Source organism: Rhagoletis zephyria, unplaced genomic scaffold, assembly GCF_001687245.7.
Source record: "Rhagoletis zephyria isolate East Lansing unplaced genomic scaffold, Rhagoletis_zephyria_1.1 Rzeph_scaffold_00815, whole genome shotgun sequence".
NCBI classification, from domain to species: Eukaryota; Metazoa; Arthropoda; class Insecta; order Diptera; family Tephritidae; genus Rhagoletis; species Rhagoletis zephyria.
Window position 1 is genome coordinate 116,731 of NW_016157899.1, and position 15,165 is coordinate 131,895.

The 15,165-nt window shown below is 33.3% G+C and overlaps 1 protein-coding gene across 1 annotated transcript in view; it reads left to right on the forward strand.

Annotated features, from left to right (window-relative positions):
* LOC108361682 (G1/S-specific cyclin-E2-like) overlaps nucleotides 1–7,513 on the forward strand; it is a 112,346-nt gene extending 104,833 nt beyond the window's left edge. Inside the window, 2 exon segments of the mRNA XM_017614380.1 lie at nucleotides 3,054–3,199; nucleotides 6,957–7,513. Coding sequence (XP_017469869.1) covers nucleotides 3,054–3,199; nucleotides 6,957–7,487 — 677 coding nt within the window. The 3' untranslated portion in view covers nucleotides 7,488–7,513.
* Nucleotides 7,514–15,165: the final 7,652 nt, after the last annotated feature.

Consider the following 15,165-nt stretch of genomic DNA (forward strand, 5'->3'; position numbering starts at 1 on the left):
GTACGCGATGAGGGAAAGTAGAGTACGTACTTTGGCGGAGTAATAGCAAGTACGTCAAGTATTTACTCTCTCAACGCCAAGTAGTGTATGTATGCGGAAAAAAAGTAACAATGTGTTGGGAGTAGAGTACAATGCAAGGAGTACTTATTGAATGAAATGCGGCAAATACAATTGCGCTGGACTCTAATACATACATACATACGTATGTGCAATATATGTATTTTCATGTAAGCCCATACTTTGGTCCCATGGATCTGCTTGATACCCATTTTGTAAATCCTTTGCAATTGTAAACGGCTTGAATTCGAACGCCTGCAGGCGTCTTGCGAACTCACAAAACTATGTACATACATACAAATCTATGAATAACTGCTGGGTACATACATATGTACATACATATGTCTGAAGTTCAGACTCTGAACTTTATGTTCGCTGCGCTGTCTCGTAATAATTTCTACGCCCATTTCCGGTCGCTCGAAATAAATGTGTACTTAAATATTGTGTGCGAATGCAAATATGTACTGTCTGTGTGCTAATACCAGCAGCAGCGGGCAGTCGTTAAATGAGCAGCGCACTGTGTCGTTTTTTGATCGTCAAAAAAATTAAAATTCATGTGGAAATTCCCGTACTCCATACCTGGACCAAAAACCGAGCTAGCCAGGTTTGTCTAACGCAAACTTTATGGCAAAACTGTTGCTTCAGACAAGGGTAGTGTAGGACCGCCGTATAGCGTATGGCGAATAAGAAGATGCACTCCATAAGTTGTCCTATTGCCTGCGCTCTGCAGGGTGTTGGGGGACCTAAAGAGCTGGAATTGTCGCGGATTGTGGGATAGCCAAAGCAGATAGATGGCCGCACATTTTTCGTAAAATATAGGTCTCATAATACCTTTTAGAAGACAGAACTTGTCGCATACACTAAGAAATATATAAAACTCCGTGTGACTCTGCCTTTACCTACCCCCAGGTCCAGTACTTGAACTTGATGATAGACAGAAACTTTCCGATAAGAGTGAAAAAGCCATCAGTTTACTTACACTTTTAGATACAGTAGAACCATTAGTACGAGATGAGGTCTGTCTCTGAAAGCTCTTTCCTAGCTGTATGACACCACAATCAGTTGTCTATCGAAATTTCCTCCGTCAGCCAAACGGCTAAAGACCCGTCCTTATTGCAAACAGTAAAACAACTATGAAGGGAGCAGTGTCCCGTGTAGTACCTAGTGCGAGGTTTGAGATTCTCTCTGCCTAAATTGAGTAGTTTCTATGAAACTTCTTTTGTAGGACAGATAAATCGTTTGGCTTGTCTTTGGCCTGGACATTCCATCCAATGCCTGTTGAAAATTTTGTCTACCCAGTTATTTACGCTCCCCTTTATATGTGCTTTGGTGAGCCCACAAAAGGGGTTCGACCATAAAATACTGCGCCAGCTCCCTGTTTCGCTAGACAGTCAGCCACCTCATTGCCATCATGTCCCTCATGCCCCGGTACCCATCCTAATAAAACTGTATTCTTAGCACCAAGAGCGTTTAGGACATTGAGACAATCATATACTAGCTACCTGACTGACCGACATAATGCAAGTTCCCCTTCTAAGACATTCTCTGCCACAAATTTCTATTGCATGAATCTCCGCCTGAAAGATGGTGAGGTAGCTACACACTGATATCGATTTTTTAAAGGTCGGCCCAAAAATTCCAGCCCCAGTTTTACCATTTCCAAGATTAGATCCATCTGTATACCAAATGTCCCCATTAGGTTTAATGTATGGGTTTCCTGTATTCCAGAGAGCTCAATCTGCAATGTGTACCTAAAATTTTCTGGACCATAGGCCCCAAGAAACTCTGGGATGCAGAAGCTGCGATATAACGAAGTTGTAGGGGTTGCATATCTAGTTTCTTTTCATTTATAGTATATCAAAACTTTGATACAACGAAAAATACAAAATTTGTTAAAAAATTCGTTATAAATATAGTTGCGTTTTTGTTTTTTTTTTTTTGACATCGGGACTCTTGCCGTCAACATATGCAGAATTTCTTATGTATAGACTTTTGAGATGAGACTTGGTTATATACATAGCGGCTTCTTCAAACCGGACGTTAAAAGGCAATATATTTCGAAGGTTTTCATGCTCGAATTTCTTCGTTATATCTATAGCGCATTTTTGTGGAAAATTTTTGCAAACAACGAGTTTTTTTCATGGCACTCAGCAAAAGTTTTGTTATACATATTGAGTTTTTCGTTTTATGAAGATTCGTTATATAGGGGTTTCACTGTATGTTATTTTATTTCTTTTTTTTTGAAAAAGGTTAATATTCTGTAATAATTTTTTTCCACTAAATTTCTTTTTGTTAGTTTTTGAGCGCAACTTTTAAGGCCATGACACACTGCATTTTAATGTGTGAATGAATTTGAAATGTTGAAATACTTTCACACATTTTGCAAATCAGTTGTTCTTGTTGCTGTTGTTGTTGTTTTTGTGCTGTTATTTTTGTTGCTAGTACATACTGCTTCAGGGTCTCACCAGCCAGCACAAATCGAGCAGTTCTCAAACTCTGCGCCATTCAACAGCGCAAACAGATGTTGGCTTTTGTTCTACATTGTTGCTAGTATTATTGTTGTAACAATCATTTTTCGCGCCAATTGTTTGTAAAATGCCTACAATNAGAGATGAATTTAAAACTTTTCTCTAAGGGTCATTTTAAATCATCATCAATTTGAGGGTAAAAGGCACGCGTTGTATTTACTTATTTTCTGGAAATTTTCACAATTAATTTATTGTTGTGCTTATGTGTTTCTAATGGGCTTAAAATGTTGTTATTTATGGTGAAATTTTAATCCTACTATCCTCTTCACTTTCATTTTCACTTATCAGTTAATCTTAATTGTTATTTGACTGACTGTATGTGATAAATTTTATGCCCATATCATATTGATATTTATTTGAATTGAATTTATCTCTTTAACTCTCTTGCATATATCAAATAATCTAAATTACGTTTATTAATTTTGAATTGTTATTAAAAATTTGTTTTCGAAATTCTATTTTCTCTAGAACATTACTTCTCGATATATTCGGCCAGTACTATTGCCGCCGCCAGTATCGCCGCAGCTCTGGGCGGTTTGAATTGGCACTTACGTACGGGACAAAAATTACGTCATCTATTGAATTTATTGACCGATTTGACCAGCATTGAACAGGTAAGCGTGACATTTGGTTATTTGATAATAGTAATTTTTTAAGATGCTGTACATATAGATGCATATGTATATACATATGTATGTATGTATAGTGGGGAGCAGAAATGAGCACACGGTGATTTTTGTTAATTTTTTTTTTTTTTTTTTTCATAAAAATATAGTTCATACTTTATCCAAAACCATATAAATCAAACTTTCAAACATTATACAGAGCTTAGAAAAATTTAAAAAATTTTCATTATAATTTCAACTGTTTTGTCTGATTTTTAACCGACTATCGCATAAGTTTGGACCACGTTAACCGATTTCGATAATTCTTTTTTCATCGGAAAGGTGGTACCTCAAGGGTGGACCCATAATTATAATTTTATTTAGATCCGATAATTGGATCGTGAAGAAATTAGCGATAATCTTACATTTTTATATGAGAATTGAAGTCGGTTTTGTTTTTTGCTTAAAAATTACTTGTTTTATTAAACAACTTCATTTCCAAAAATGGGAAATATGGTAAAGCGTTTGACATATTTATACAAAAGCAAACTTTAATTTAAAAACACAAATTGGTTTAATATGTATTTGTGCGCCATAATTTTAATAAACGTCATTAAAGTTTTGTTGTTTTCCACAGTCGAAGACAATATTCACAATCGACTTAACAATCGAAGATATGCAAAATAATTAAACAGCTGGGGAATGTAAAAACCGAATTTTCGGTTTGAAAGGAAAAAAACAACACCAAAATAAACCATCACCAATAAAAACCGGTTTTTAGAAAAACCGATATTTTTTTAACATCCCTAATCCACATAAAACTCAGCACTGTACCTGAAATACTTCCGGAAGTATGTATTGTTATCAAAGTTTCAGTATGCAGGGGACGCGCCACGCCCCTTCTTCCCCAATAATTATCAATTTGTTCCATTAGTATAGCATTGATTTAATTTATCTCCATACCAAGTTCCTGTACTCTACCATGGACACTTCCTAAGAGGTGCAGTAAGAAAAATTCAGTTTGCGCTTGGTTAGAAGCAGTATTTTGAGTCAGCGTTACTGATAGAATGCAGCAAAAATGTAACCATTGTATATATGCACTTATCAGATGACATTTGATATGGTTTTTTACTATTATTTTCTTTTTTTTTTTTTAAAGACGCTAGTTTTTTCAGGGTAAACGATTCTAAGGCTCGCTTACTTTTTCTCTTCGTATACTGTTTGTCATAAATATTTACCTGTGCATTTCTCCGCAAAACCAAACCGATGAGTCAACCAATTACGAATTATCGATTTGGTTAAAAAACATTATGAAACTTTTTGAAAAAAAAAAAAAAAACTTCCACCATTTAATAGCAATCTCGTGACATTAGTACCTTATTTCCATGGCATTCTAAAATATCCTGTGTGCCACCAATTTATGCGTTGCTAATTAATTTTTACGACATTTCATTAATTTGCAAGTGGTCAATGATCAAGAAGCAAGCGCGCATAAAATCATAAAATCGTATGATGTGATTGTGTTGCTTATATACCTATGTATGTATATTAACTTTACATGCGTACTACATATTTACATAGGAGCGTGTGAATGCGGCTGTTAAGGTTAAATATTTTTAAACGCCACTACGGACACTTCATTGCAACGCGGCGCGGCGTGGCGCTTTTTAAGTAATTACAGTTTTATTTTGAGGCGTTGAAGCGAATGAGTCCCACTTTTTCAATAATGAGCAGATAATTTTATAATGAAATGTTCACATACATATGTACATACATATGAATTCATATACAAACAATAGCTTTTGTTCTTGTTAAAATTGCAATGCGAGCGAGGACGGTCATAAATGTGTAGCTATTTTATTGATTTATAAGTAGAAGCTGATTTAGATTTGGCTCACAAAAAAAAAAAAAAATGCTGACGGCTTCAAATTTCGCTTCAAATCAAGTGATCATAAACATACTAAATTCTTGAATAAAAGAAAATTAAACTCATATCTGAACAATCAGTTGTATGAGATCTGAACAATGTTTTATGTGGGAGCTATATCTCGAAAAATGAGTTCTAATATTGCATCCAAACAGGCAGACAGAGAGACGGACATGCACCAATCGACGTTCATGTAGGTGCACGTAAGTTACGCAAGGTTGTCACTGCTGCTGCAGCCCGCTTCATTGCCGTTGGATGCATTGCAGAAACCTGTCCGAACTTCCCAGTTGAAGCGGCCATTCTAGCCAACGAGCGTGATAGCCTTCGCCAAACCCATCCCGGAAATTCCTTTATACTGGATCTTAACGGAAGAAGTGGGAGGAGCATCTGAAGACTTACAATTTAACTTCTGGTCTGAGTAAGCTCTGGTCAACCGCAAGGTCACTGTCCAACCCCACACAGCGCGACGATATGTTGGAAATCTCTCTCGGTGATGCTGCATCCGTCGATGGACAAAGCAAAGCGTTGAGTGAGTCGCACAAACGGCCAACACCGAGTGTGCCTCGTGCTTTCACCAGCGGTGAGGTTCAGGTAGCCACTGGAAAGGTGAAGGCCTCCAAAGCCATTGCTCTCGACGGAATTTACGTGCTGATGCTGAAAAAATTTAGTGCTGCGGAGTAGACTACTTAACCAAGGTTCTCAATTTGTCTATGGCCACACTCATCATTTCGGATATCTGGAAAATGGGAAGAGTGGTCCCATTGGTGGAATCGGGGAGACCTTCTAACAATGGAATGGCTTAACCGCCGAAAACACTCCTTTCACCGGTAGCGAAGGCACTACGGGCCTTGTTATTCCCGCACCTGACGTACCACCTGCCCCCAGCGAGGCATCAGCATGGCTTCCGTAAAGTGCACAGCACCACAACAGCACTGAAATATCAGATAAACCGTTGCCTTAACCGAAACCGCCCTTGTGAGAGAACAGTTCTAGTAGCGTGGAATCTGTCCTGTCGAAAGACGTTTGACACTGCCTCCCACTCCAGGCTACTAGAAGACATTGAGGCTTTCTTTCTTCCACAGTGATTCAAACGGTGGTCAGGGAATTATCTGGATCCTCGACATTCGTCAGTCAGTTTCAGAGATACAGACTGTTGTCCTTTCCTCGTTTCTGTTTAATTACTATATCTCGAGACTCCCTCTGGGAGGTTTCTTATGCTGACGATTTCTCGATAATGGCGCCCGGAAATCGAATTGTTGACTTGTGCTCGAAAGCAAACGGTCACCTCTCAGGGAGCCTAACCCTCTCCCCTACTAAATCCTTGTCAACCCTTTTCACCACCTGGATGAAAAAGATCAGAAGACAACAGAGAATTCACGTCGACAGCGAACCAATTCCGAAGAGACACCTGCTTGCTGCAGAGCCTTCGCCTAGGCACGTGAGAACGCATCTACACGAACTTTCGGACGAAGGCCATAGGTTCATAAAACAACCTTTGTGCGAATGGCGTTTTGGGAATACAGACACTGGACATGGACGAGACAGAACTTCGCCCGCCTACCAGAGTAGGATAAATGCAAATATGCCCAGCTTTTGTTCTGCTGTTAGATGAGCTTGACGACAAGCCTTTCTAGGCAGGGCTATGTAAGTCGCTACAACAACAACGAACGTGACAATAGCAACTTATTATTACCATTCCCTTACGCTTAGCAGAAAGTTTACTTTAAGAACTTAAAATTAAGTTTATTATTAAAATCCACATTTAAGCCAGTTTTAAAAATAAGTATTATTTTTTACTCATACAAATTCACTAAGGATCGATCACATTGTCTTTTTCAGGAATACCTCCATGAGTGCATGCAAAAAATGGAAATTATTTTCGAGGAGCATAGTCGTAATTTGCAGCCATACGCAAATACAGAAGAATCCTTTCAACATAATCAGCAACAACAGCTGCAGTCGGAGCAGGAACATCATTTTCAGCAGCAGCAACAGCAGCACCACCATCATAACCAGCAACTGCAACAACAGCAGGTGCACGCTGTGCATCAGTATAAGCACCACCAGCAGCAGCAGCAGCAACAGCAGCAACAGCAGCAACAGCAGGAACAGCAACAGCACCACCAAAATCAACACCAGCAACATCATCAACAACACCGCTCAAGGAGTGCGGAACACTCCCATCAGCATCAGCCAATGATCGCTGTTGAGCAACAACAACAGCACTTAAATAGCTTTCATCATAGCAGCAGCAGTAGTAATGGCAACACGAACAGCGGCGGCGGCGGCGGCGGCGGCATAAGTGTCGATAATGCGTCCAATGTAAGCACAACAATTCTCACCGATTTGACACAAAGATGTGAATTTTAATTATGCTTGCAACTTTATCTGGGCATTATATGGATAGCCTATCGACTTTCAAATTCCATTATTTGCAAGCTGACACACCAGCAAAGCTAATAATTATTACACTGAATTTCAGGCTACTACTCCTATATTGCAGTAGCATATCTTAAGTTTAAAACTATGCAAACAAAATTCCAAATACTTTCTCTGTATTGCAGCGTAACAGCGCGCAGAAAACTAGGCAACAAGAAAGGTAGTTGAAAAAAAAAATTAGTTACTTGTTACATTGTTACGTTGAAAATAATTGGCAGTTGAAGTCTACTTTTAGGCACTTATGCTCCATAGATTGTTTAGTTATTACTTGTTATGCAAGGAACGAAAACGAGTCAGTTGTTGCTTTTAGGTGCTCATGTTTCCATAAAGAAATCGTTTTTTTGTTTAGTTTTTCCTTCATTTTGCAAAAAAAAAAATTAAAATCTGTTACTCGTTTATGCTTTCTTATTACTGCTATTATCTAGTAGTATGTACTGGATTGTCTCGTCAAAGCAAAACGAAAACAAAAATCAAACTTGTCAGTTTATTTACATACCTACCTACCTACACACACATATATATTTATATATACTTAGTTATATAAGTATGTTAACCAAAATTTGCATATGGATTTGAATGAATGATTTAGAATGTAAGCGGAAATGTACTAAATGAATTAGTATTGCGAATGAACACATACCACACACACACACACACACACACACCCACAAAACACCCCTCCCCCCACCACACGCAAACACATGCATAATATTTTATGCAGAATATGAATTGCAAATCAATTTAAATTTAATAGTCACCTTTGGCTTTCCATTTTGAAGACGCCAAGTACAAATACATACTTACAAATAAATATACATATTTAATAGTTTAAAATAAAAATAAAGAAAACACTATAGTACCGGCAGTTTCTTGTTTTTTTTTTGTGCAACTGTCAGCCAATAAAACCCCGTGCCGAATAAATTTTCTGAAAATTTGAAATTGAGAATCTACAATAAAAACATAAAAAATAGGCAAAATAAATTGCAGATGTGTTCAAAGTTGAAATTTGTAAGAGAGTTTAATAGGATTACATAGTTATATTATTACAGCATTATATTAAGTCAGCCTGGTAAGTTAAGATTTTTTTGCTTTGTACTAAACTTTCTCCATTGTTTAATTACATTTATAATATTTTAATAAGCCATTTGAATTTTGTAAAAAATAATATCGCAACAGCGGCAAGGAAACGAAAATAATAGACTGATTAAATACACACGCACACACAAAAGAAAAGCAATAATATATATTTTTTTTTTGTAAATAGTAAAAAAAAATGCATGCACATGCACATAGTTACATACATATACAAATAGAACAGAAACATCTACTGTAAATTTTATTAGAAATATAGTTAATCTATAGAAATGCGGGTTTATGCAAGGCTTTAGATATACATACTACATACATACATACCTACATGCATGCATACAAATCTATATATGTATAGTACAGTATAGAAATGTATCTATGCATATGTACATATATATGAGGTCGTGAAGGCAGAAGTGGCCTAACCATTTTTTTTTGTACTTTACTTAAAATAGAGTCAAATGAGATAAATTCCAGAATAAAAGAAGCATATTCCTTAATTTTAAGGTACGCTATGTAGCTTTGTACCCTAATGAGGAATGAGCGACTTTTATTTTGAAATTTATCACATTTGAAACCATTTTTAGTACTTAAGTATAAAAAAAAAAATTATGAGTTAGGCAACTTCTGCACCCAAGGCTTCCTATGTGCATAAGTAGTTATTCATATATGTACATACGCTTAAATTTGTATGTTTATATGAGTAGGTGGCAAACATGAAAAATTTAAACTGCAACTGTACTATTCGAAAACAAAAAAGCATGGTAATTAGGATTTTAGGGAGTATTTTTCTTCCAATATGGGAAATCACTTTTCCCCTAAATGATACCAAAAAGCTTTTTGAATAAATAAAGAAAATGCTTTGAAAGCTCTCTGAATTTTGATATGAATCTTTATCTTATGGCAAACTAGCGGATTTTAGATAAAAAATTCTTCTGAAAAATGTACTTTTTTAGTTCTTACCAAGTATACAAGTATACACTACCGTTTTCTAAGGAAAATAAAATACATGAAGCGGAAAACCATACAAATGAGTAAAAAATAAAACAATAAAAAGTAAAAAAATAAAATAATGAACAAGTAGAAAAATAAAATAATAAAATGTAAAAAAGTAAACAATAAAAAGTATAGAAAAGTAACAAGAACTAAATAAATGATATGAAAAAAGAAAAAAAAAAATAAATAAAATAAAAATAAAATAAAAGAAAATTAAATATAAATAAAACAAACTCGAAATAAAATAAGATAATATTATAAAATAAAATTAAGTAAACTAATGAAATAAAACAATAAAAAGAAGTAAAACAATAAAATCAAATAACAAAATAAAATAAAGTAGAATAGAATAAAATAAAATAATATAAAATGATAAAATGAAATAATAAAATAAAATATGTAGTAAAATAAAATAAAATAATCAAATAAAGTTATAAAAGAAAAAAATTGAGATAATAAGATAAAAAGATAATAAAAAAAACTAAAAATTAAATTAAGTAATAAAAAAAAATAAAAAATTAAATTAAGTAATAAAAAATTAAATGAAAAAATAAAACAGGAAAATAAAAAATTGAAAAAAAAATTAAATAAGAAAAAAAATATATAAAACTTAAATAAAAAAATATGTACCTATGTATAATGAAAAAAATAGATCGTAACAAAATACGTATAAATATAGGAAAACATACATAAATACAATAAAATGAAATACGTATGCTAAATAAAATTAAATACATTTCCCTAGCTTAGAGTGAAAATTTGCTAAGTCCACTTTTTATGAAAACTCATATTTTGATATAGAAAGAAAGGGAAATTAAAAATGCATAGCTTCGAAACGGATTGGGGTACTTGTTTTATTTTTTCTCGTTTATATTCATTGAAAGGCAAGTTTGCTAAGTCCAAAAGGGGCACCGAAAATCTGACAAAACCAAAATAATCAGACAGGTTCTGCCATTCACTTCCGAGTAAATTTCAATCTAACTCGCTTTGAATTCAAATTGACAAGGGTTGAAACTCACTCGGAAAGGAATTGCAGAACCTGCCTGAATACGAAATCTTTTAGTAAAAGTCGATACCTTCTTAATATTCTTATAACGGGTGATTTTTTTGAGGTTAGGATTTTCATGCATTAGTATTTGACAGATCACGTGGGATTTCAGACATGGTGTCAAAGAGAAAGATGCTCAGTATGCTTTGACATTTCATCATGAATAGACTTACTAACGAGCAACGCTTGCAAATCATTGAATTTTATTACCAAAATCAGTGTTCGGTTCGNTCTACAGAAATAAGCCAGCAACTATTCCAGCTTTGGAAGACAACATTTCCGAAGAAATTCGGGCTATTCCGGCCGAAATGCTCGAAAAAGTTGCCCAAAATTGGACTTTCCGAATGGACCACCTAAGACGCAGCCGCGGTCAACATTTAAATGAAATTATCTTCAAAAAGTAAATGTCATGGACCAATCTAACGTTTCAAATAAAGAACCGATGAGATTTTGCAAATTTTATGCGTTTTTTTTTAAAAAAAAGTTATCAAGCTCTTAAAAAATCACCCGTTATTATGAAGCTTTGCTTTGCTTTAAACACGCAAAATGTTGTATTCAAAGATTTGCGAAATACCTAAAGAAATGGCTAAAAGAAGTTTTTTCCTCTCCTGTGTATGTAATAAACAAAAAAATTGGACTGGCTGAAATAACAAACATAAATTATAATTAAATAACTAAAATAAAGTTAATATAAATTATGCTAAAAAGAATTAAATACGTATACTAAAAAAAGGAAAAATATAAAAGAAATTAACGTAGAAAAAGAATAACAAAAGAAAGAAATAAAAGAAATAAAATGATAAAAAATTAATGAAGATAGTAAAATAAAAAATATACTTAAAAAATAATAATTTTGAAAATTAAAAGAGTCCAAATTAAAAAACTTAAATACACTAAAACAAACCAAAAACTAAATAAAAACATATATAAAAATATTGGGAAATAAAAAAAATTATTGGCAAATAAAAAAATTCGGAAATAAAAAAATATTAGGGAAAAATGCTGGGGTAAAAAATTAAAATTAAAAATTAAAAAAAAAAATATTTAAATTAGAAAATTATTTAAATTGCAAAATACATGTATATGTATGTTTGTGCATATGTACATATATACATACATCTATAATTTTCGCATACTTAACTCAAAATATTTACAAATATTATTTATTTTGACGCTCTTGCAGTAAAGGTACGATATGTGCATATACTATGTATGTATGTATGTAAATATACATATATTTTTAATTCGTAGTTTCGCTATCCGCTGTTCAAAAATTTCTAGACATTCTTGAACATTTTTTTTCACTTTCAGACAGCTAAACAGTTAAAATTCTTATATATTTAAATACAAGTTTTCAATGAAATTTTTAATTTAAAATTTCAAGGCTCGAAAATGTATCGACCTAAAAAAATGATTACCGCAAATGTTTTAAACTAGTTTACAGTGTTGTAGTTACAAGTTTTATGTGACACTACTCTGGGTATGAATGCGTACATATGTACATATGTATTGCATATATACATACTTACATACATATATAGTACTTCTATACACAAACAATTTAGCAGCAAAAGGCAGCGAACAGGAAGCAATTTTTAATTCCCATCTCACTTCCCTAACCAACAAACGGACACTTCTTGTTTGCATAACTTTCCACTTAATTTACCTATTAAGTTTGCTAAGATTTTCTTTTTTATAAAATACTAATACATATATATACATATTTACTTAGGTTTACAGATGGAACTTATCCTCGCTATATAAAAAAAATAATAATTATTATAAATTACAACAAAAAAGCGTCTGGTATGTAAATGCATACAAACAGATATGTTTTAAAAATATAATTTAATGCTTTTTTTTAATTTTATATTTCCTGCGCAATTTTTCCATGCAACTTTTTTTTTTGAGCTGCAATAAAGGGTTGAAATGGATTTCTTTTGTCTTGCAGAGTCAACGTGATTGTGATTTCACTTACTTAACTTACACACATATATATGCATAACTTGCGCACATACAATGTACATATTTATGTATGTACGAAATGCATTTTGTGAGTGGAGTTAGTTTGTTTTTCTGTAATTGTTTAGTAGGAACAGAGTAGAGGTGCCAAAGTCTATAATACAAATGTCTTGGTAGTGGTCAGTCGCACTTACACATGCTTGGGCGCGCGCTTTTTATAGACTTATGCACAGTTTGCATTCATTGAAGGGGGAAAATATGCTTTTAGTTACGCTTTTTACATAACATTAAACATTAAAGAAAATAATAAGAAAAAAAAAACAAACAAGACGGAAATAAAACCAATCAGACAGACATTCATACACAAAACTGAAATGCAGTACACACACGCACACACACACATACGTTTTAAGTACATACATATGTATGTATGTACGTAATTGCAGTGACCGGCTATATTTATGCATTTTACAAAAATTTGCGAAGGCATAAAGGGCATTGTATAACTAACTGGACAGTGGTACTTGAAATGCAAACTTTGTAATCGAAATCTTTGCTAGCTTTTCCAGCTCTACATCGCTTGGATTGCTAGCAACGTATACAATGCACACATATTTATAAGCATAAAAATTGTAATCCAAAACCACTAATGTAAATTAAATTAATTTTTAACGGTACGATTTTAGAATTGTAAAAAGTCTACTACATAATTTACTACCGTGTAATCATTAGCGTAGCAGTGTTGCATTAAGCAATTATTGTGTAGTGTAATTTGTAATTGTAACTGTAATTGTACGTGTATTTTAGTAGTGGTAGTTGTACTCAAAGTCTGTATGAATTTGGTTTGGTTTGTATGCAAAACAATTTTAAACTTCTTTATAATTTGTTAAAATATTAAAATGCATTTATGATATGTTAAGCGGGATTGTTTTATTGTTAAATTGCAATTGCAGTAAATAGAGACCGTTGAAAATTGTAAAATTTCCATAAAACATCAAGCTGTAGTGTGCGTGTACTAGAGATGCATACATACCATGTATGTACATACATACATATACAGTGGTCTAACAAATTATAGCCGCACCACATTTGGGCAAGTTTTAACATATTTTTAATTTTTTGTTATTTAATTTTGGTTATTTTTCAGTATTTAAATAACAAAAAAAAATTAGTATAAAAAATTGTTCGAAATATGGTGCGGTTATATTTTTTTCGATCACTGTACATAGCACATACAAATAAATTGTACTCGTAGCATTTATGTACATACACATACATAAATGTTTTACTTGTTATGTAACCACCAAATTGTTGATATTTACTCCCTTAATATACATAAACATTCGTTGTTAAGATTTTTTATCTAATAAATTTATAGCCTCACTATGTATCTCAAACGATATGCCGCACGCGCGATTCGTTTGCAGATGACATTGTCGTCTATCGCCTTGCTTTTACGTCAATTAGGTCTCGGTTACACTTAAACCGGCTAGAATGATGCCGCCGGACCAAGTTTTGAAGGATTCCTCTGCAGACGAATCGTGTTCGTGCGGCCTATCGTTCGGATAGATAGTAAGGCTTTTAGTTAAAAACAATAATAATTATTTAAAAACTGTAAAGATAAGTAAATATGCAGCATGTGTAATGAAAGAGAATATTTGTTAAGATTTTTATTTTTTTTTATTTGCTTTAGTTTGTAATCTACATACTACCGAACTACCTACCTAACTGCATATGCATGTAATATTTAGCTAAGCGTGTAGATAGTATGAGTATTTTGTTTGTATTTGATAAGTTATAAATGGTGATTTTTTAAGAGCTTGATAACGCATAAAATTTGCAAAATCTCATCGGTTCTTTATTTGAAACGTTAGATTGGTCCATGACATTTACTTTTTGAAGATAATTTCATTTAAATGTTGACCGCCTGTTGACATATGTAGCCTGCAGTAATGGTTCGAAGAGGTATTTAAAGTAACTAGTTAGATAGAGACCAGTTTGTAATTACTTTAAAACTAATGCATAGTAACCAGCTAGATTGGGGGTAATGCAAAGTAAATAGGTAGATTGGGTGTAGTTTGTAACTAGTTCTGAATTGATGCTTAGTGTAAAACTAACTAATTTAAAACTAGCCCAAAACTGTTCAGTGAGTCTCAAACTCTACTTTTGCAATATTACTCGAACCTCCATTTAACTGCAGGATTAAGCAATGAGAACTCGGCATTTACATACATATATATACACACTATGTACATATGTACGTACATACATGCATGCACCTACAAATATGCACGCACATAGTACATACATACATACATATATTAGTATATAGCATTAACGTCGAGTTCGAGTAGTATGTATGTTTGTAGTAGTTCATAGCCGATGATTATTTTCTTCTTTTCTGATTTTGATTGCCTAAGTTATGCGTAATATAACGTAATTTATGTAATATATAATTTAATGTATGTATGTATATTGAACTTGTGTATAGTAATTATCCTAAGTGATACATTT